Below are 21,027 nucleotides of genomic sequence, written 5' to 3'. Positions count from 1 at the left end.
GCTTCCTCTGAGAGGGAGCTGTGCTGCCCGCGGCATTTCCTTTTCTTGCTGCCAAAAGGGCACCTCCACTCTCATTTATCCAAAGCCTCCTTTGTCTTTGGGGACGGAGATGCTGGCCTGATTGGGGGGCGGTTAGGGATTGACATCTTTTAAAGCAAACCATGATCACTGGAGGGATTATTCCTCCCCAGCATTCATCCCAGCAAGCATGGAGCTTGAATGCTGGGGGCTGCGTTCATTTGTTAGGTAGCGATGAAGAGAGCCGCCTTTTCTTTTAAGCCTCCTTTTAGCTGTGCAGATTTGGATGGGTCGTGTTCTGCCTGTAGAGAAGGCCTGAGGGAACAAAAACAAAAACAAAGAAACAAACACGCAAAGCAAAACAAACCTCAAATACTGGAGACTGAAGTAGCCAGTGTTTCCACCCCACGGCTGAAAGGGCTGTCTTTCACATTTGCCCTGGACGAGCAAAGGACCGCGCCGGCAGGAGCCAGCCTTCGTTCCCAGGCTACTGTAGAAGCTCGTAGAAGCCAGGCCTGGAAAGGCCACTCTCAGGCGTCCTTTGTGTCTGCCTTGTTTGTATCTGAGCTGTCTGGCTTGCTGCGTGTTGTTTGGAAAGCTCCTGGACGTCTGGACGTGTCTATTCAGCCCCCTTGGCACAGACATGTAAATGAGTTTGTTAATTCAAGTGAACAACTGATTAAGCTGTTTGTTTGGTTGGTTGGTTGGTTTTTTTGAACTTGTTGTTTACCTAGGCAAAACAGGGAGGCATGAAAGAAGCCCAGAGGTCTCATCTGTGACTTTGAAAGCCCCACACACCTTTCTGAGCCTTTCCTGGCTAAGGGACAATGGTCAGACTAGCTGAGATTTGTTTGCTTGTTCTAGACAAGGTCTCACCGGTGTGCACGAGGCTGGAGCCCGCCTGCCTCTGCATCCTGAGTGTCGCCACATCCAGCCTGAGTGCTTGCTTTCTTTACGCACCCGTGTGTGGTGGCTGTTGTGAGGGTGTGCACCGCGCGCAGGTCTCCTTGGAAGCCCAGTGTGTCAGGTGCTTGTGGAGCTGGAAACTGAATGCTGGTCCTCTGGGAGAGCAGCCTGTGCTCTTCATTGCTGAGCTCTCAAGGACTCTCCCTGCTCTGAGTCAGGGCTGGTGATCAGCGAGATGGAACGATATCAAGGCAGCTAAAAGGTCAGACGTTTACCATTAAGAATGCAGTTCATCGCGGGAGGTGGCGCAGTCACTGAAGTGCAAGCCTGAGGCCTGGCTGTGGAGTCCCCGGAACCCATGTAGATGCTAAGTCGGTCTCTGATGGCAGAGGCAGAGCATCCCCAGAACAAGCTAGCACAAGACCTTAACACCCATGGCTTGTTCATATTACTGTTGACAGCTCTGGCTTAATACCAACAGACCCCAGAAGAGACATGTCTGCATGTACATACAAATGCACACATGTATGTATAAACACAAAACCTACATATATAGATACAACTCATAAACATGCTCATCCATACCATACATACATACAAGATGTGTCATACATGTACACACACGTACATGCATGTATATGGATCTTACTAAATTGATAGCATCTGGAAGCCGAGTGAGCTGATTCCCCCTGGCCTCACTTGAGTGCCACCCTTGCCTCTGCCTGAGGCTCTCTGGCTGCCGAGAGTTTTCCGTAGAACGTTCTGTGCCAGAGTTCACTTCCTTCTCCCAGCTCCCGAAGCCTGAGTCAGGCCTCCGCGCAAGAGTCCTCCGCCACATGGCCTTTCCGGAGGGCGTGCGCCTGTCATATTTTTCATACATATTATCCACGCAGATGGGCATATGTTTTCCCAAGCCATAAGAAACTCGTTAGGAGCTCCTGCTTCTGCTGACGCTCAGGCTGCCTTCCTGACAGTGGGCCAAGCTGGTTTCTACTGACAGGACCCCTTTCAGACTTTCAGTTTTTATTAAATAGAATATTTTCAGATGTAACACCCCACGTCACCCAGCTTGAAGAGTTTGAACAGCACGGTGTTTTTCCCCCACCATGACATTTGTTTTCAGTCATTTTTTCCAGCTTTGGATTTACTGTGACAGGAGAGAAAAAGGACACATTTCAGAAGGTTGGCTGACTTGGGCAAAGTTGGCTAAGCCGGTTCCCATGAGACTGTGGGTCCAGGAACTTGCTACAGCAGGAAGCCACTGCTGTTTCCGTGTCTCTCTGGAAACATGTGTGGAGGGAGGCCCTGATGCCCATAGGACTCCAGAGAACCTTCTTCGTTCTGTCTATAGGAACACTGATCACGCCTGGCCTGGGCTGCTCCTGCAGCTTGTCTGCTGTCAGTCAGGCTCCACGGCCTTCTTCAGACATGGAGAAAATCTCTTAGCTGCTTCAGTGTGTCAGGTCCTCAGCCTCTAGGCACATCTCTTAGTGTGGGTGGAATTTGAGAGTTATCCAAAAGATCACATGCCAAGGGCTTGGTCTGCTTTGTGGAAGTGTTGAAAGGTGGTACAGCCTTCAGGAAGTGGGGCCTGGTGGGAGGTCTTTAGATGGTGGAAACGAGTCCTCAAAGGGAAGTGTAGGGGCCATCTCTCTTCCTCTCTCCCTTCCTCACTCCGTCTCTTCCCTTCTCCCGCCTCTTTTCCATCTCTAACTCTCTCTTTCCCTCATTGCTGTCCCCTTTCCCTCTTTTCTTTTTCTTTCCCTTTCCCTTTCACCTATTCCCTCACCCCTCCACTTCCTCCCTGTCCTGGTTGTTTTGGTTTATTTTCAACTTGATACAAACCAGAGTCATCTGAGAAGAGAGAATCTTAATTGAGAAAATCCCTCAATGAGATTGGCTTGTAGGAAAAGACTGTAATATGTTTTCTTGATTAATGATTCAGGTGGGAGGGCCCAGCCACAGTGAGCAGTGCCACCCTTGAGCTAGTGGTCCTGGGTGCCATAAGAAAGCAGAGTGAGGGCTGGAGAGATACCTCAGAGGTTGAGAGCACTTGTTGTTCTTCCAAAGGGCCTGAGTTCAATTCCCAGCAACTACATGGTGGCTTCCAACCATCTATAATAAGATCTGGTGCCCAATTCTGGCCTGCAGGTGTACATGCAGACAGAACATTGTATGCATAACAAATAATAAGTCTATTTAGAAAGTTTTAAGAAAACAAAAGCAAGCAGAGTGAGCAACCCACGAGGAACAGGGCAGTAAGCCACCTTCTTCCATGGCTGCTTCAGTTCCTGCCTCCAGGTTCCTGCCTCGAGTTCCTTCCCTGACTTCCCTCAGTGATGGATGTTAGCTGAAAGTGTAAACTGAAATAAGTCCTTTTTCCTCCCAAGTTGCTTTTGGTCGTGTTTGCTTTTTGTTTTGTTTTCTCACAGCAGTAGAAAGCTGAGACTGTCCCTCTGCTCTCCCTCCTTGGGTTGAAATACGGCCCTGTGTTCTGACACTACTCCCGCCCACTGCCGCCCGTAGCGCTGAGCCAGTACGGGCTCCTTGCCTTTGAGCTTCTAAAACTGTAGTCATGTAGTCATGTAGACACCTTTTCTCCCTGTAAGTTCGTTGCCTTGATGCTTTAAGTCCAGGAACACAAAACTGACTGGCACTTTCTGCCCAGAACACTCTTCTGTCCTCCCTTTCCCTTCTCGGGAAATCACCACTGTGACAATCTCACATTTTAATGTGACATTTAGTTGATGTCTGTGTACTCCATGAGATTACAGTCTCACTAGGACCTGGTGTATTTTCCTTATGCCCTTAGCATGCACTGTGATAACTAGAAGACAGGCTTTTGGCTTGCGTGAGTGAAGTCACAAGTCTGCACGCATTGATTGTCCTACAAGGGCAGAGACTTTTGGAAATGCTCCAGCATGGTGCCTGACACAACAGTGACCAAAAAAATCACAGGTGAACAAGTGCCACTGCTTCTGTGACACCATGCCTGGTGCTGCCCTGGACTCTGAGGAGATGGATTTCCACTTCAGAGTTTGCACTGCTTTGCACCAAGAGGAAGGAATTATAAAATAATGATGAGGGCTGAGAGCCAGACTTCCGTATCCGTATTTGTGGGGCACAGGCATGCCACTCCACGCCTGTGGTGGTCAGAAGACAACCAGAACGTCAGTCCACCTGGCTTGAGACAGGGTCTCTTTTGTTTGCTGCTGTGTGCTTCAGGGTAGCTTACTGAGCTTCCAGGGATGGATTCCTGCTATGCCTTCTATCTCAGCAAAGGAGCACTGGGGTACCTTGCCAGCTTTATGTGGGCTCTGAGGACTCAAATCAGGTCCTCATGCAGGAATGCTGGTGTTTTGTTCACTGATTCCTAGCCTTCCACGTTTTTTGGGTTTTTTTTTGAGACAGGGTTTCTCTGTGTAATCCTGGCTGTCCTGGAACTCACTTTGTACACCAGGCTGGCCTTGAACTCAGAGATCTGCCTGCCTGTGCCTCCAGAGTGCTGGGATCAAAGGTGTGCGCCACCATGCCCGGCTAGCCTCCCGTTTCCTAATGGTGTGGCATTTTAGCAAATTCACCTCTAGCCTCAGGCTTCTCATCTGTAAAGTAAGATGCGTTGTTAAGGTAACATCGAGTGGTCCACACACAGTGCCTCCAAGCACACAGCACAAAACGAGCTCTCTCACCCTGGGCGTCACTGGGAGTGACTCAGCACATCTCTGCGCGTTCAAGTGTCCTGAGGCCTCTTTCCTTTCCTACTGTGGAGGAGAGGACTGGGGCGAAGCTGGTTTCTTCCCAAGTCCATGCAGCAGGAAGATAGCAAGATCAGAGGGAGTGACTACAGCAGAGCAAGTTTCCAGGAACTGGCTGCTGAGCCACATCTGGAAGGTTAGACAGAATTTGTTTTAGGCAGAGAGTAGATGCAAGGATGCCAGCCAGATGGAAGAAGGGGTGGAAAAAGCCCCAGAAGCGGAGAAGGCACACGTTGTGTTTAGGCTGGGACAGTAGCGGGAATGTGGCTCCCTAGGAGGGAAGGAAACACACGTTGTAGAGCTGGTTCTTGAGATGGAAGACTTGGGGATCACACTGCTTGGAGAAAAATGACTTGGGTGAAGGCAGGAGCTTGGAGTGAGGGACACTGAGCAGGAGGTCATGTGGCCTCTGACAGCACTGACTGAGCCGAGGCTGGGATTGGCAGGATGAGGGGCAGTTAGCTCTAGTGCTTGGCACGGGGATAGACCCATCCACTTCAGCAGTTGTCCCAGAATGGATGGTGGTATGCTGAGGAATTGGGGAAAGAACACATGTGCAGCTTTAGAAATACAGAACAGAAACAGGCCACATCACAGCCTTAAGATCAAGGCTGGAAACAGGCTTTCTCTACCAGCTGCTCTAGCACACACCCAAAGTCCCCAGCTATCCAGGATACCCTGTGGACATGGGAGGGGGTATGTTAGGTTGGCATCTGGGAGATGACTAGGGTGGCGGTGCCATGGCTACAACCCAGAGCAACAGCTGGAGGCATCTGTCTGTCTGTCTGTCTGTCTGTCTGTCTGTCTGTCTGTCTAGAGCAGCTCTTGGGGCCTCCAGCATGGGACAGTTCAGACGGAACATGGTGCTAATAAGGGTTAAGCTGCCGATGGCAGGGCTCTACCATCTTGCTATGTGTTGTGAGTGAGCCACTCAGTGTCTTCCTTCTTCAGAGCTGGTTCAGCTTATATAGCGAGTCTGGCAGTCGGTGTTCAGTGAATGTAGGCATGAAAAACTGCGAGGCTGGGATGTAGCTCACCTGGTCGAAGGCTTGCCTGGCGCTGGAGTCCCAGATTTTTATCTGGTACCACATAAAAGCAGATATGGTGACACACACATAAACTTACAGTACTCAGAAGTAGAATCAGGAGGATCAGAAGTTCAAGGTCATTCTCAGCTGTAGTGGTATCTTAGTCAGGTTTCTATTCCTGTGATAAAACAACAAAAGCAGATAGAGGAGGGAAGGGTTCACCTCAGCCTCCAGCTGTCAGGTCACAGGCCATGACGTAACGAAGAGCAGAAGCTCGAGGCAGGAACAGAAGCAGAGGGCACAGGGCAATGAGGCTTCCTGCCTTGTTCCTCTTGAAGCCTGGTGACCTGAGTTTGACCCCAGGAACCCACATCAGAAGAAGAGAACTGACTCTCACAAATCGTTCTCTGACCCACCTCTCCCATCACACAGTCCACATGCACAAATGAATAAATATAACAAAAAGGTAGAGCGGAGAGAAAGTGAGGAAGATCCTGCTGCCGATCTCTGACCTGCTCGTACGTGCGTGTGTACCCTCAAGCACGCGTGCACACACCCACACAAACAAGCACTTGAAGTTTTTGGTGACTGTCCCTAATCCTACGCCTACTAAGGAGACTGTCAGTGAAGCAAGGCTGATGGGCTCCACACACAAAGGTCCAGAGCTTAGGGTTCACGAGCGGGTGGGAGGTTAGAGTACCAGGCAGCTGCTCAGGGGGATGTTCTTGCATTTAAGCTTCCATAGCGGCATGTTCTCCAAACTGTTTCCCTCTTCTGAACAGGAAGAGCTCGGCATCAGACAGTCGCGCCTCTCTGCTCTTCTGCTGCTTTCAGAAGAGTTTTACAGTTCCAGGGCAGAGCCGGGCCCTTAGAAGTGTCAGCCCATCTGATTTTCCATAGCTTTGTCCTGAAAACTGCAGTCTTGGCAGCGAGGGGAGCTGCTTAAAGCGTCGTCGTCCTAGCAGGACTCGGAGTCCAAGGGCAGGCGGCTCACGTAGCCACCGCTGCTTCTGGATTAGCCACTGGGATCAACTCCAGAAACCTGTGTCCATGCTTTTATGTCAGGCCACACTTTGAGCCCTCACTCACAACTGCATCTTCTCTGTGCCTAACTCATTTACGCTTCTCTCGTCAGCTCGGGTTAGGGCAGCACCCTGCCGTGTCCAGGTTTTATGGGCTCAGTACTACACTTGGGGTGGACTCGGAAAGTCTTAACGGGTCCTAAGCCCAGGTGTTCCCCATTATCCAAGAACAGACCTGCTCTCCTCCATGCTCACCTGAGATTCTCTCCCTGTGAGGAGCCGGAGAACATGCGCTTGCAGGGACAGCTCACATCTCGCCGCCTTCTGCCTTCCTGACATCCGCCCCGCCCGGAGGCTCCTTCCTCACTCATCAAATGTGAAGCTCTCGGAAATCTAGAGCCCCCAAGTCAGGCACATCAGCCTTTCCTAAAAATGACTACTTTACTTCCCACTTACTAAGAATTCCTAGAAAGAAAGCAAAGAGTCATTGTGTTTTGTGTCTTTCATCAGAGAGGAGAGGGATTCCACTTCTGAGGCTGGGACCTTTATGTCCTTTGAAAGTTGTTTTTTGTTTTTGTTTTTATTTAAACCCATACCTATCTTAGAGTAAGTTAGCTCTGAAACTTTGACCTTTCTTCAGTACTCATTGCTATTTATTTCTTTATTTTTGGAGTCTTACTCTGAAGGCTGGTCTCAAACTCATGATCCTCCTGCCTCAGCCTCCTGAGTGATGGGATTGCAGGTGTGTTTGTCCGTGCACACCTGTCTGGGTGGGGCTTCTTTCATCCCAGTCTCCAGCATTCTCTGCTTTCTTCAAAAATTTAATGTATGTTCAGTTACCATCCGGCTTTAAGCTCCTGTTAAGAACTCTGATGCTTTTTTGTCGGTGTGCTTCTTCCATCTGGGAGGCTGTGGTCTTCCTTGTCCTAAGTGCTGTGAGAGTTTGCAGTGATGTGGCGCTGGTTTGAGTTTATATCTGTCCACAAGAGACAAGTACCCTTAAAAGTCTTGTGAAGTGGTCGAGAGTGCAGGGGCCTGAGCACTCTAAAACCAGATCACACGTCAAAGTTGTATATGCACGGAGCAACTTTGAAGTAGAGAATGAGCAGAGTATCCATTGCTCCAGGAAAAGCTGTGGATCCCTTGAGCTCAAGGATCTTTAGCTGCGTTGCAGACCGCTGCATCCCTAGTCTCCCATGAACAGAGTACTCTTCCACACGTGGAACTTGAGAACAAGAACACTGAGCGACCCTGCGGCTGTCCCCCACACCCACTATCTCTGGCATGAGAGTCTTCTACAATCCACTTGTACTCATCACAGCTAACTCAGTCAGTGTAATTAAGTAAAATTCAGATGGCGCTTCAGAAGCCATTTCCCCATGGACCAAGGGAAGTTTTCTGTTTGTTTGATGATTTCCTGTACATCTAGGGAGAGAGCTTTCTGAATCTCCTACGTTTTTAAAATGCGAATCTTATAAAAGCCACCAACTCAGTGGCCACTGGTGTGTTTGGATTGTTATCTACTATCTCTGTTACAGAAACTGCAGAAGAGAAGGTCATGCCAGCTGCACACACACAACCCCCCTCCGTAGCCCCTGCTAACCACTCATCTGCTCTGCCTCCGCAGAACACTCTGTGTAAGTAGGGTTACACAAGGTGTGGCTTCACCTGCTGGGCTCCACCGACTTAGCACGCTTCCTCAAAGAGCCACAGGTGTCTGCGTAAGTCATTCCTTTGTACTGGCCAATGCTGCTGCGTGGTGTGGAGATCAGCGTATGTTCTTCGTCATGTGTCCCGGAGGGTATTTGAGTTGTTTCAGTGTTTATCGATGATGAACAATGTTCCTATTATAACCCAGTGCCCACCCCAAAATTCCACATCTACTGTCAGGTGACGAGGGTGAAGCTTTGCCAAAGAGCTATCTTTGTTTGTTTGTTTGTTTGTTTTAATGTGTTTTGTCACAAATAAAGTTCACATTGGGTGTGTCAGTGCGGTGGTGTGGGGAGGGAGTGCCCGTAGAGATGAATGCTTTTCTTAAGAGACAGGACTAGCTCTCGCAGGAATGGCTTTCTTTTCTCAAGAGTGCTCTGTTCTAGTTTTGTTTCTGTTGCTGTGATGAAGAACACTACCAAAAAGCAACTCAGAGGAGGAAAGTGTTCACTTGGCCTGGAACTCCAGGTGCAGCCATCTCTAGGGAGAGTTAAGTGGGAACCTGAGCAGCTGGCCACATCCCACCGCTGGTCCAGAGCAGAGAGAACAGATGCCTGCTTGCTCGCCGTAGGCGCAGCTGGCGCTCTCCACTCAGCCCATGACATGCTACCACTCAGTCAGGGCTTGTCTTTCCACATCAATTATAACATGCATGCATGCCATGGACCAACCTGGGCTACAGACGTCTTTATTTAGACTCTTTTCCCAGACGATTGAATGCCAGACGGGCTGTGTCATGGGTGCAGCTGGTACCAGCCCACTCAGGACTGATAAAAGGCCTTGGAAGTGGTGAACACTGCTTTCTCATCCGATTCCATCCCTTTTTCCCTCCTGTATTTTGGGGTCCACTGTAATGTCTTTCTGATGAATTACCCCCTTGTCACTTTAAAATGTTTTAGTTTAACTAGTAGCTGTTTTCAAGTCCATTTCATCCGGATGGCAGTAAAATAGCCACCCTAAAGGCTAGAGGGGTGGGGCACACCTTTAATACCAGCACCTGGGAGGCAGAGACGTGTGGGTCTGAGTTCCAGCCCAGACTGGTCTACAGAGTGAGTTCCAGGACAGCCAGGTCTACACAGAGAGACCCTGTCTCAACAACTCCCACCCCACCGGAGAAGGAGGGAAAGAGAGCACCACTCTAGATGTCTTTGCCAACATCCAAACTGTGCTCTGTACAGGTCGGTTTTCAGAGCACTGCACAGTCATGGCCTCCACACCTAAAAGATGTCTGTGCATCTTCCCGGTCTCCTCTTTCCAAAGCTTCCCTTGGACTTTCTGAACTGCTAAGCTTTGATTCCCGCTTGAGAGCAGCTTTCTTGGGTACTTCTGTTTCTTAGATTCCGAAACTGTAACTGTTAACTTTTGTCTGTTGTCGTATTTTCGAGTTTTGTGTATGACATATATTATGTCTGTGTATCTGTGGAGTGTGTGTGCATGTGTGTGCGCGCGCACGCGTGTGCACAGAAGCTAGAGGCTGGTACTGGATGTGTTGCCCCTTCACTGGGTTTTGAGCCAGGATCTCTCACTGAACATGGTGTAATGGCTGGTTTGACTGGCTGGCAGAGGGGCTCTGGTGAGCTGGCAGTCTCCTGCCCAGCACTAGCGTTACAGACACCCAGGTTGTGTGAGTGCTGGGTGCCCACGCTCACGTTCTCATGCGTTTACGGCAAGCGTGTGATGAACTGAGCACACTCCTCCAATTCTGAGTTTACTGTTAAAAACAGAAACAGAAACTCTATCATGCCCATGGATCTTCCCAAGCTCAGTGACTAATTTAAGTCTTTTAGGTGTGTTAGTAGGTCAATTCTATAGCGATTAGCTGGTTTTTGTTTTTGCTTTTGTTTTTAAAGCAGTCTCGATTTTCTTATGTTTTTTAGCATTTTTCTCCTGACCAAAGGACTTTTTTTCATTTGTTTTTTTATTACAGTTTATTCACTTTGTATCCCAGCTGTCGCCCCCTCCCTCATCCTTTCCTAATCCCTCCCTCCCTCTTCTCCTCCCATGCCCCTCCCCAAGTCCACTGATAGGTAGGTCCTCCTCCCCTTCCATCTGACCCCAGCCTATCAGGTCTCATCAGGACTGGCTGCCTTGTCTTCCTCTGCGGCCTGGTAAGGCTGTCCTCTCCCACATGGGGGAGGTGATCAAAGAGCCAGCCACTGAGTTCATGTCAGAGACTGCCCCTGTTCCCATTACTAGGCCACCCACTTGGACACTGAGCTGCCATGGGCTACATCTGTGCAGGGGTTCTAGGTTATCTCCATGCATGGTCCTTGGTTGGAGAATCAGTCTCAGAAAAGACCCCTGGGCCCAGATATTTTGCTTCTGTTGCTCTCCTTGTGGTGCTCCTGTCCACTCCGGGTCTTTCATCTCCCCCTTCTTTCATAGAATTCCCGGCACTCTGCCCAAAGTTTGGTTATGAGTCTCAGCATCTACTTTGATCCCCTGCCAGGTAGAGTCTTTCAGAGGCCCTCTGTGGTAGGCTCCTGTCCTGTTCCCTATTTTCTCCTGCTTCTGATGCCCAGCCCATTTGTCTTTCTGAGTGAGGATTGATCATCTTCCCCAGGGTCCTCCTTCTTGCTTAGCTTTTTCAGGTGTACAGATTTTAGCATGTTTATCCTCTATTATATGTCTAATGTACTGAGGACTTTTTAACACCAGCAATCTGGGTACCTGGTAATACTGTAAACAACTAAAGAGAGTGCTCATACCTGGGCGGATAGTGTCCTGCAGTTTTCCTTTGTGGTGATGGGATGGAGCCGGAGCTGCCTGTGTGCCAGGCAGTTACTTTACCACTCAGAGGCCTCCCAGCCAGTATTGTCTTTACCTCTGGGACCCGAACACCATTGGCCCAAGGAAGAATGCTCATCATCTTCCAGATGTACTCCCAGCTGGACAGTTCTTGAGAGCAGTGGCTCAAAAGCCTGACGATGGGCAGGCTTCATCCCCAGGGCTTCTGCCTCAGAAGGGCTGGGAACCACACTGTGAATTTCAGCAAGTTTCCAAGGGACACCTGGTGCTGAGGGACCCCCCCAGAACCAATATTTTGGGGGTAAAGGATCAAGGGTTCTCCCAGGGAACGAGGGGAACATTGGAGAGCAAAGGAGATCAGAAAGGGAGAGGAATAGGCAGAAGGGACGTGGAAAAGAAATGTGTGCCCCTGGCACTTAGCCCACAGCTGTTAGCTGGTGACTGTGTTTTTGACTCCTCCTTCCCTGGCTCTATTAAAGCATGGTGAGTCTGCTCAGAGACAGACCTCCTGGTGTCAAAACTGCATTTTGTTTTCAGTAGGGCTGGGACTGAATGTGAAGCCTTGCATGTGTTAAACATGCTCAGCCACTGAGCTACACAGTTCTAGAACTGTACTTCATGCCAGAGAGAAAAATAGAAAGGGCACGGACTCTTTCTACCCATGCTTCCTTTACAGCCCTTCACAGACACCTTGTTTGGAACTGTGAGGGCGTTAGGAAGTGAGTGAGTGTGTGTGTGTGTGTGTGTGTGTTTATGTTTGTGTGTTTAAGTGTGTGCACTTATGTGTATATATGTGTGCGTATGTATGTATTATGCATGTATGTATGCATGTGTATATATGCAGACTTCAAAGGAGTGTGAATGCAGTCTGCTGAGGAACTCTGGGGTACTCCCTAAGGCATCAGCACTCTAGGCAGCTGTGGCAGGGAGTCGTGTGAGCTCAGGCTTCCGTTGTCTCTTGGGTACAGATAGGAGAAGAAAGGATCGCCATGTGAGCCTCGGGATCTGTGGCCCAGCCCAGCGACTCGTTGGAACAGTAGGTAGAATGAATCCAGGCCTGAGGCCATTCTTTTTGGTTGTTTCCATTTGGCTATTTGGAGATTCTGTCATAACTATCTCATGTTTAAACTTCTCTTAAGTTAAGGTCACCTTTGCTGCAATGAAGCACCATGACCAAAGCCACTTAGGAAGGGAATGGTTTATTCTGCTTATACCTCCACATCATTGTTCATCTGTGAAGGAAGTCAGAACAGGAACTCAAACAGGGCAGGAACCAGGAGGCAGGAGCTGATGCAGAGGCCACAGAGGGTCCTGCTTACTAACTCACTCCACATGGCCTGCTTTCTCATAGGCCACAGCATCACCATCCCAGGAATGGCACAATCCACATCAGGCAGGGTGCCCCATCAGTCATTATTAAGAAAATGCCTTAGGATATAACTGCCATTCCTTTCATTCATAAGACGTATTGCTTTAACTTCAGACGTTGCGTCTGACTAGACTGCACACTGAGAATTCTTTCCTTCTCCTGTCTGAAGTTTCTGACAGTTGCTCGTAGTGTGAGCAACTGTGGTTGTTCCAATGCAGAAACTAAGCGCTGGGCACTGTCAGGTCCCTGATGAAGTTCATGGCAGATACCACAGTGTTTTAAACAAAATTTTAAAAAATGTTACTTTCACTTAAGTGACTGTGTTTGGTCAGAATCATCAGATTCTAAAATCATATTTTATTATGAAATCACAAATGTTTTCATATGAAATAAAGAGCTGCTGTGTGAGTGGTTGGCTAAACACGTTACTTGGACATTCAGTGATTATTAGGTATTGCCCCTTTTTTAAAGAATGAATTAAAAATGAAGCAGCACCCCTAATTTTAATAAAATGATGTCCCTCTTGGTTTCTTTTTTATAATTTTTTATTAATTTCACTTTATTCACTTTTTATCCCCCCGTGAACACCTCCCTTCTCCCTTCCCAGTGTCACCTTCCCTCCCCCTTCTCTACGCATGCCCCTCCCCAAGTCCACTGATAGGGGAGGTCTTCCTCCCCTTCCCTCTGATCCTAGTCTCTCAGGTCTCAATAGGAGTGTCTGCAGTGTCTTCCTCTGCGGCCTGGTAAGGCTGTTTCCCCCTCAGGGGGAGGTGATCAAAGAGCAGGCCAATCAGTTCATGTCAGAGACAGTCCCTCCTCCCATTGCTATGGAACCCACTTGGACACTGAACTGCCATAGGCTACATCTGTGCAGGGATCCTAGGTTATCTCCATTAATGAAATAAATATCAATTATATCCTAAGGTTTTGTCAAATGTTAAGTAGTGTTAACATCTATTAACACGATGAGAAATTTAATTCAGAGGCTACCACATTTAGAAAGCTATTTCAAATATTAACGAGTAGTTTTCTCTTGATTTCAATTTAAAAAATTGTTAACAGAGAAGCGGCTTATATCCTAGATATTTTTTACTTGTAGAGGCTGGGACTCTAATGATAAGGAAAGAGTCACATAATATAGCAGCTTTGGCAAACTGCCTCAGTCCCCATGAAGCCACTCAACAGACAAAGGGGAAGTGAAATGCAATGCTTAAAAAGATGAGTTTGGGGGGTTTGATAGTTTTGATTTAAAATTCCTGATCCCATATCTTTGTACTCTAGTTTTCTCAGTGGTGAAGTGAGGGGTATAATTTATATGGTTATTTTGGATGTTAACGTGAAACTATAAATAAACACAATACCTTAAGTGATTATATAATGGCAATTATTTTTCTTTATAAGAATGAATAAAATAGACTTCAGTCCATGGTTCTGAAAAAAAAAAAAGAAAATGCCTTACAGTTGGCTCTTCTGGAGGCATTTTCTCAGTTGAGGCCCCTCCTTCAGATAACTCTAGCTTGTGCCAGGTTGGCACAAAACTAGCCAGAATGTTCTCCAGGCAGCGTTTTATCTTTTGGTTGCAAATGGTAAGAAATAAAATTGTAATCAGGCATGATGGCGCATACCTTTAATCTCAGCACTTGGGAGGCAGAGGCAGGTAGATCTCTGAGTTCAAGGCCAGCCTGGTCTATAGAGTGAGTTCTAGGACAGCCAGGACTACAAAGAAAAGCCCTATCTTTAAAAAAGCAAGCAAACAAGCGAGAGAGAGAGAGAGAGAGAGAGAGAGAGAGAGAGAGAGAGAGAGAGAGAGATTTGTGGCTGCAATCGATAGTATCAGAAAGGATAGAAGTCACTGGGAAGAGGCCAAAAGAAGTCACCCAAAGCATGTGCCTGTCAGAGGCACACTTACTACTTAAAATGCAGTGTACCTGGACAGTCCTGGCTAGCTCCTCATGGAGTGGGAAGCAGAAGAAAGGGATGAAATAGGAAAGCAAATTATTAGGCTGGAGCGATGGCTCAGTGGTTAAGAGAGCATGCTGTTCTTGCAAAGGACCTGAGTTTGGCTCCCAGCACACACAAGGTGGCTCAGAACTGCCCAAAACCCCAGCTCCAAAGGATCTGAGGTTCTCTTACTGTCTATGGAGGAGCCTTGCTCTTGTCTGCATGCCCTTACCTCCACCACCCCCTTGTTTTTCAGCATTGGTTCTGGTACCCAGTGCCTTACACCTGCCAGGCAAGCACTCAGCCATAGAGCTGTCCCTTCAGACCCTGAATTTTTACGTGTGTGTGTGTGTGTATGAGTATGAAAATTATATATATATATATATATACACACACACACATATATATATATATACACTAACTTTTCATTGATTCTTTGTGAGTTTCACATCATGCACCCCAATCCCACTCATTTCTCTATCCCTTCATACCTACCCTCCACTGTTGCAACCTCCCCCACAAAAGAAAATTAAAAAAAAAATAAAGCAAAGCAAAACATGAAAAACATCTCCTCGTGGAAGCTGTGGTGTGTCGCCCAGTGTACTCTTCTGTCCACAATTATTTACTTGTAAATGTTCATGGCAATGAGTCATTGGTCTGGTCTGAGGCCTCTGGCTTCTGCTACACCATCAGTACTAGACTCTGACAGGGACCCCTCTCTGATATCCTGTTGTCGCCCTATGTCATGGAGTTGGTCAGCCTGCCAGGTCTCCCATACTCACAACCCCAGGGCCAGCTCTCCAGCACTGCCCCAGCTGACTCACCCAGTACTGTAGCCAGCCAGGGGCAGGGCCATCTCTCCTTCCTGCTTCAGGTGGCAAAGAGCAAGGTCAGGGCGGTAGGGAGGGCGTCTTCCCAGTGCCCACACCACCTCATAGCAGATGAGCGGTAGGACCAGCTCTCCCAAAGCTCAGTCCACCAGGGCTGCCTCTACTGTGCTGCCTCGGCATGGTGCAGGGCCCGCTCTCTGGAGTGCTGCAGCTGGTGATGGGCAGGGCCGGCTCTCCTGCATGCTGCGGGTGGTGAGAGGCAAGGGGAGGGAGGGTATCTCCCTTACCTATGCCACCACATGACAGGCCTCTTGCCACCATGCCCTCAGGCCAGCTCACCCTCGCCTTTGCCACCAGGGTCAGCTCTACTGTACTACGCAGGCAAGGTACAGGACCCATTCACCTGAGTGCTGCAGCCGCAAGAGGCAGGGCCAGCTGTCCCACACTGCCCGGGCGAGGTGCAGGGCCAGCTCTGCATAGCCCTGGGACATCAACATGGTCCCAGGCAGCAGCCCAGGCCAGGGTGTGCATGGCCTCAGTGGTAACATGAATCACGGACATTGACTCCTGCTGCTGCATGGCTGTGGACCCAGGAATGGCCCTCAGTGGCAGCCCAGGCAGGGACTTTACCATGGCCTCAGGAAGCAGGGCTGGCTACTCACATCAGGCTCTTCCTCTCCACCGTCATGTCCCCAGTCTGCCTCTCTTCGTAGTGCTCAAATTGTTCCGTTTCTCTCTCTCCCATCTCACCACCACCGCCTTGAGCACTGCAGTGGATCCTGCGGCTGGCAAGCCTCTGGCTCTCTCCCCAGCCTGTGGTGGCAGGTGGGCCTCCGTCCCTGGGTTTCTTAGAACAATGAAATGATTTGGTTTGGGGGAAATTCCCAAAGACACTTCCATCTCCGTATTTGGTATTATGTGAGGTTAGTTTTCCCAAGATCATCCATTCAGTTTTCATGTGGCCCCGTGGGAAAGAAGTCTTGGGCTTATCATCTACAGCCTAGAGCTCAGAGGACTCTGCCTTCCCCAAAACCCTGTGGTCCAGATCCTCCCTGGCCTTTCCAGTTCGAAGGATCCAGTGGCTGTGGGAAAAAAGGAGGTTCATTGCTGTGACAGGCAGGTAGCCACTCTAGGGAAAACATGATGCATCGTGATGTATTGGAAAAACCCAGTTATTACCAGATCCAGTAACGTGGGTTTTAGACAGGCATGACCTGAACATGCTGTCTGTGAGCGAACATAGAATTTATATTGTCTCAAAAGCAGGTTTTAAACTCCGAGTGTGGCTGGCCTGTCTGTTTCTTTTAGATATGAATTATATTTTACCTAAAATTTTTCCCTTTTGAAAACAACCAGATTGTTTCTCATTACAATAGTTAGCACACATTGAGCACCTGCTGTGTACCAGGCTCTGTAATAAAGGGATAAAAACATAAAGAGTCAGAGGTAGGGGAGTACAGTTTGCAGGTGGGCAGGTGAGAAGATAGGAAAGCATGTGTTTGTTACTTTCCTTGCTGCTGTCACAATAAGGACGGCACAAAAGCAACATGGGAAGGGAAGGTTTGTTCTTGCCCATCGCTTGGGTCTGTAGTTAATCACTGTGAGAAAGAGTGTGAGGCAGCCAGTGCCATGGTGTTCCTCTCAGGAAGCAGAGAGAGAGATGCTGGCTCTTAGCTCTCCTTCCATGCACTTTGGGAGCATAAAGATAATACACCCCTGAAGGGTTTTTATTTGCTTCATTTGGATACAGGACTTCGCATGGCCCAAGCCCCCTTTGAACTCACTATGTGAGTGTCCTGGTTTGTTTCCTATTGCTGTAATAAAGACTGTGATCAAAAGCAGCTTGAGAAGGGGGCAGTTTATCTCCCAGCTTCCACTCTGTCTTGAAGGCAAGTTAAGACAGGAACTTGAGGCAGAATCCTGGAGGCAGGACCCGAAGCAGAGACTTGGAGAAACGCTGCTTGCTGGCTTGCTGGCTTGCTGGCTTGCTGGCTTGCTGGCTTGCTGGCTTGCTGGCTTGCTGGCTTGCTGGCTTGCTGGCTTGCTGGCTTGCTGGCTTGCTCTCCGGGCTCACATTTAGCTACTTTTCTTATATCTCCAGGACTGCCTTCCCTGAGGTGCCCGTGGAGTGCTGAGTCCTCCCCCATCAACCATTAGTCAGGAAAAAGCCCACTGACAGGACAGCCTGGTGCAGGCATTGTCTGAGCTGAGGTTCCTTCTTCCCAGGTGACTCTGGCCAGCATACTCTGTAATCCTGGAGGTGGCCTTGGCGTGTGCCACTGTGTCCTATTTATGCCATGCTGGGGATCCAACCCAGGGCCTCATGCTTGCTAGGCAAAATTCTATCAAATGATCACATTCCTAGTCCTGTCCCCAGGCCCCACGTAGCTTTCAGGTTATAAGACAAAACATAGCAAAGCTTAAAAATTACATGCTCTAGAAAACTGCCAATTCATAGAATATAACTACAACAACAAAAAGCATGGGGTGTGTAAAAGGAGGCTCGTGTTTGCAATGGTGAGACCTTTAAAAAGTCCTTTACAATTTTCTGTGAGCGTCAAATCTCCACCACACACCGACAAATGAAGAAGTGCCTCCCCTAGATTGTCAGTTGGTCAGGTGGTTTTCTTATCAGCTGTAAGGAGCATGTGAGAAAAGACAGAGCCACACACAGAAGGTGAACTGGCTGCCAGGCTGGAGAAAGGGCCAACTGGAAGGGCAGCTCAAAGGCATATGTCTCCTTTTGGGGGTAATGAAAATGTTTTGAAATTTGATTATGGCAGTTATAGAACCTCATGACTACACCAACCCCACTTTGTTCTGAGCAGGTGACCTCCACAGACGGCAAAGCCACCTTCTGGGGAGGGCCAAGTCTGCCGGAGTGGGCTCGCTCAGGCCTCGTCTATGTTCTCTGCTTTTTTGGTAGTGAAGGGTAATCGCAAGTGTGAGCTGAACTGCCAGGCGACCGGCTACCGCTTCTACGTCCGACAAGCCGAGAAGGTCATCGATGGTACCCCCTGTGATCAGAACGGCACGGCCATCTGCGTGTCGGGACAGTGCAAGGTAGGTGCTTCTGGACTCAGGGTCTGACGGGTTTTCAAGGATGGCCTGGGGCTGTGAGCTCTGGGGCGGTAGGCGGAGGTGGACCAGCTTGTCAGCGACCTGCTCTTCGAGAGTCGCCTGTGTCGTGCTAGCTTTTCAGTCATGGAGTGACTTCGGTTCACACTGATGCTTCGCAGGGACCGAGACACTTGCCAGCCCTGCCTGGTGAGGTCTGGTGTTTCCTCCCCTCCTGGGAAGTGGAGCTGTGAAGAGGGAGGGCTGTCTCAGTGGGAAACTGATGGCACCAATGTGTGGGCGGCATCTTAAGAGGACAGAGTATTTTCCCCTGTCTCCCCCACATGAGGCAAGCTTCTGAAGGGAAGGGGTTGAGGTTTTCTGCCTTTTATAGCAGAGGATGGCCCTAACCCAGGAAGCTTCACACCTCCTCAGGCGTCTGAGATCTACTCCACATATTCCCCAGCCTGAATTCATTGGGATGTGCCTAGGTGACAGAAAGTACCATTTGGTTAAAAACACGCGTCTTAAACATGAGCGCACAGGCTTCAGAACCAGCTGTGTCTCTGCCTGGCTTGCTACCCTCCTTTATCTGCAAATGTACCTTGGGAGCTGAGGCCTGATTGCAGCCTCACCAGACAGGCTGCAATGTTGTCTCTGTTGGTGTTCGTAGCTGGCGGAGTTGACAGTCAGCGAAAGGCAGGCCCTTTGGCTGCAATGTTTTTGAATGTAAATTTCTGTGTGTTTAGTATCAGAGCTAATAAATATGATTTATATATCTCTATATACAGTCTCTTCCCTCATCACCTTCAAAAACAAGCAAACCCCTTTGTGTATGCTTATGTGTGGATGTAAGTGTGTGTCTCTGCCACAGTACATGTGTAGAGGTCAGAGTTCATGCCAGTCCTTTCCTTCTACCTTGTTTTGAGACAGCGTCTCTTGTTGTTTGAGCCCTGCTGGTCCACGCTTTCCAAGATTCTCTCGTCTCCACCTCCAATCTCACCAGAGGAGCTCTGGAGTTACAAACCTGCATTTCACATCCGGCTTTATGTGGATGCTGAGGACCCGAACTCAGGCCTTCCTGCTTGCAGCGAGGTGCTTCTCCTACTGAGCCCATCCCTGAAGGCTTATCCTTGCTTGTAGGAATTTGCTTTTCTATAGAATTTAGTTGTTACAAAAGTTCCTACAGTCACAGTTTCCAGAATTATATTAATGTTAACATGCAGAGAACATTTGTCTTTTAGTGCTGTTTTGATGAGATAATTTAAGATAAAATGTAGAAGAATTTATCAAATGCAGTATTGGTCATCTTAGATGGAGAATGAAAAGAAGTTGAGAAAGATGGGGCCTTGCCTTAACATCTGATATGAATGAAATGTCTTTGGAGGAGCCAAACCATGAAAGGTTTAGGATGTGGCCCCAAAGAGGCAGGAAGACACCCCAGTGATGGTCTCTGATCTCCATGAGCACACCCCACAAATGTACACCACACATATAACTAAGATACACCCTCTGGAGCCAGGCTCCCTGAGTCTTGTCTTTTTTTTTTTTTGTCTTGATTTACTGTATAATTTTGACAATGTTCCTTAAGTTCTCTGTGCCCCTTTGTGTCCTGGACAGGATTAGAAGGGACTGTCTTAGGTAGGTTTTCTGTTACATGATAAAACCCTATGACCAAAGGCAACTTGGGGAGGAAAGTGTTTCTTTCAGCTTACAACTTGTATCCTTCCTCCAAGGAAACCAGGGCAGGAAGTCCAGGCAGGAACTGCATCAGAGGCCATGGGGGAATGTAGCTTACTGGCTTGACACACGCTCTGACCCAATGGCTTCCTCAGCCTGCTTTCTTATACACCTCAGGACCACCTGTCCAGGAGCAGCACTGCCCACATGGGGCTGGGCACTCCCACATCAATCGCTAATTAAGAAAATGCCCCCAAGCTTTCCTACAGGCCAGTCTGGAGGTGGCATTTTCTCAGTTGAGCGTCTGTCTTCCTAAAGGACTCGGGCTGATGTCCTGTTGACATGAAACCAGCCAGCGCAGGGCGCCTGTCCCGTGCTGAGATGAAGCAGCGTGGCCTGGCGCTTGGTGTGCTGAAAGTTTAAATATTCTCACAGGCCGCCCCACATACATCCCTTTTCTCCACAGGAGCTTTCTGTGTATCGATATTATACCTTTTCATGATGTGTGTGGAAAATTACAGATTGGTGAGATTCATATTGCCTTCCAAGGGCGTGCCTACCCCGTACTGTGAAAGCTCAGAGTGGTGTCATGTTGGTTCAGTAGTTCCGTAGAGCGGTGGGGCAGTCTCCTCACCTGTGGGCTCCCACGTGGTGCAGGTGCGGTTGGGTTCTGGACGAGGCAAGGTTTGAAGGGCCACGGTTAGCAAAAGGCCAGCCATGTAAGCAGGGTCGGTGAGAGGACCGGGGGAGGGATGCAATGCGCTCTTTCCACTAGGGAAGCAGCGTGTTGGTGCTGCTGGCTTTGGGTTCGGTTGGCTAAGGGGAAAACTGACTTCCTCACTTGCTCTTTAACTTCTGCATGAGCACCATGCATGCACATGCCCTGCCCACCTCCTCTCAAGCATAAATACGTGAATTCACACCTGCTGCACAGCAGTGAGGGTGATAGAATTGTAAGCCAGA

The 21,027-nt window shown here is 48.9% G+C and overlaps 1 protein-coding gene across 1 annotated transcript in view; it reads left to right on the top strand.

Annotated features, from left to right (window-relative positions):
* Window positions 1–21,027, top strand: part of Thsd4 (thrombospondin type 1 domain containing 4) — a 516,099-nt gene that overhangs the window by 246,094 nt on the left and 248,978 nt on the right. Inside the window, exon 7 of the mRNA XM_060375409.1 lies at window positions 18,254–18,390. Within this exon, the coding sequence (XP_060231392.1) occupies window positions 18,254–18,390 (137 nt within the window). The remainder of the gene's footprint in view (window positions 1–18,253; window positions 18,391–21,027) is intronic.

Source organism: Meriones unguiculatus, chromosome 1 (assembly GCF_030254825.1).
Source record: "Meriones unguiculatus strain TT.TT164.6M chromosome 1, Bangor_MerUng_6.1, whole genome shotgun sequence".
NCBI lineage: Eukaryota > Metazoa > Chordata > Mammalia > Rodentia > Muridae > Meriones > Meriones unguiculatus.
The sequence above is the reverse complement of the archived record's forward strand: the minus strand, read 5'-3'. Positions and strand labels throughout refer to the sequence as shown.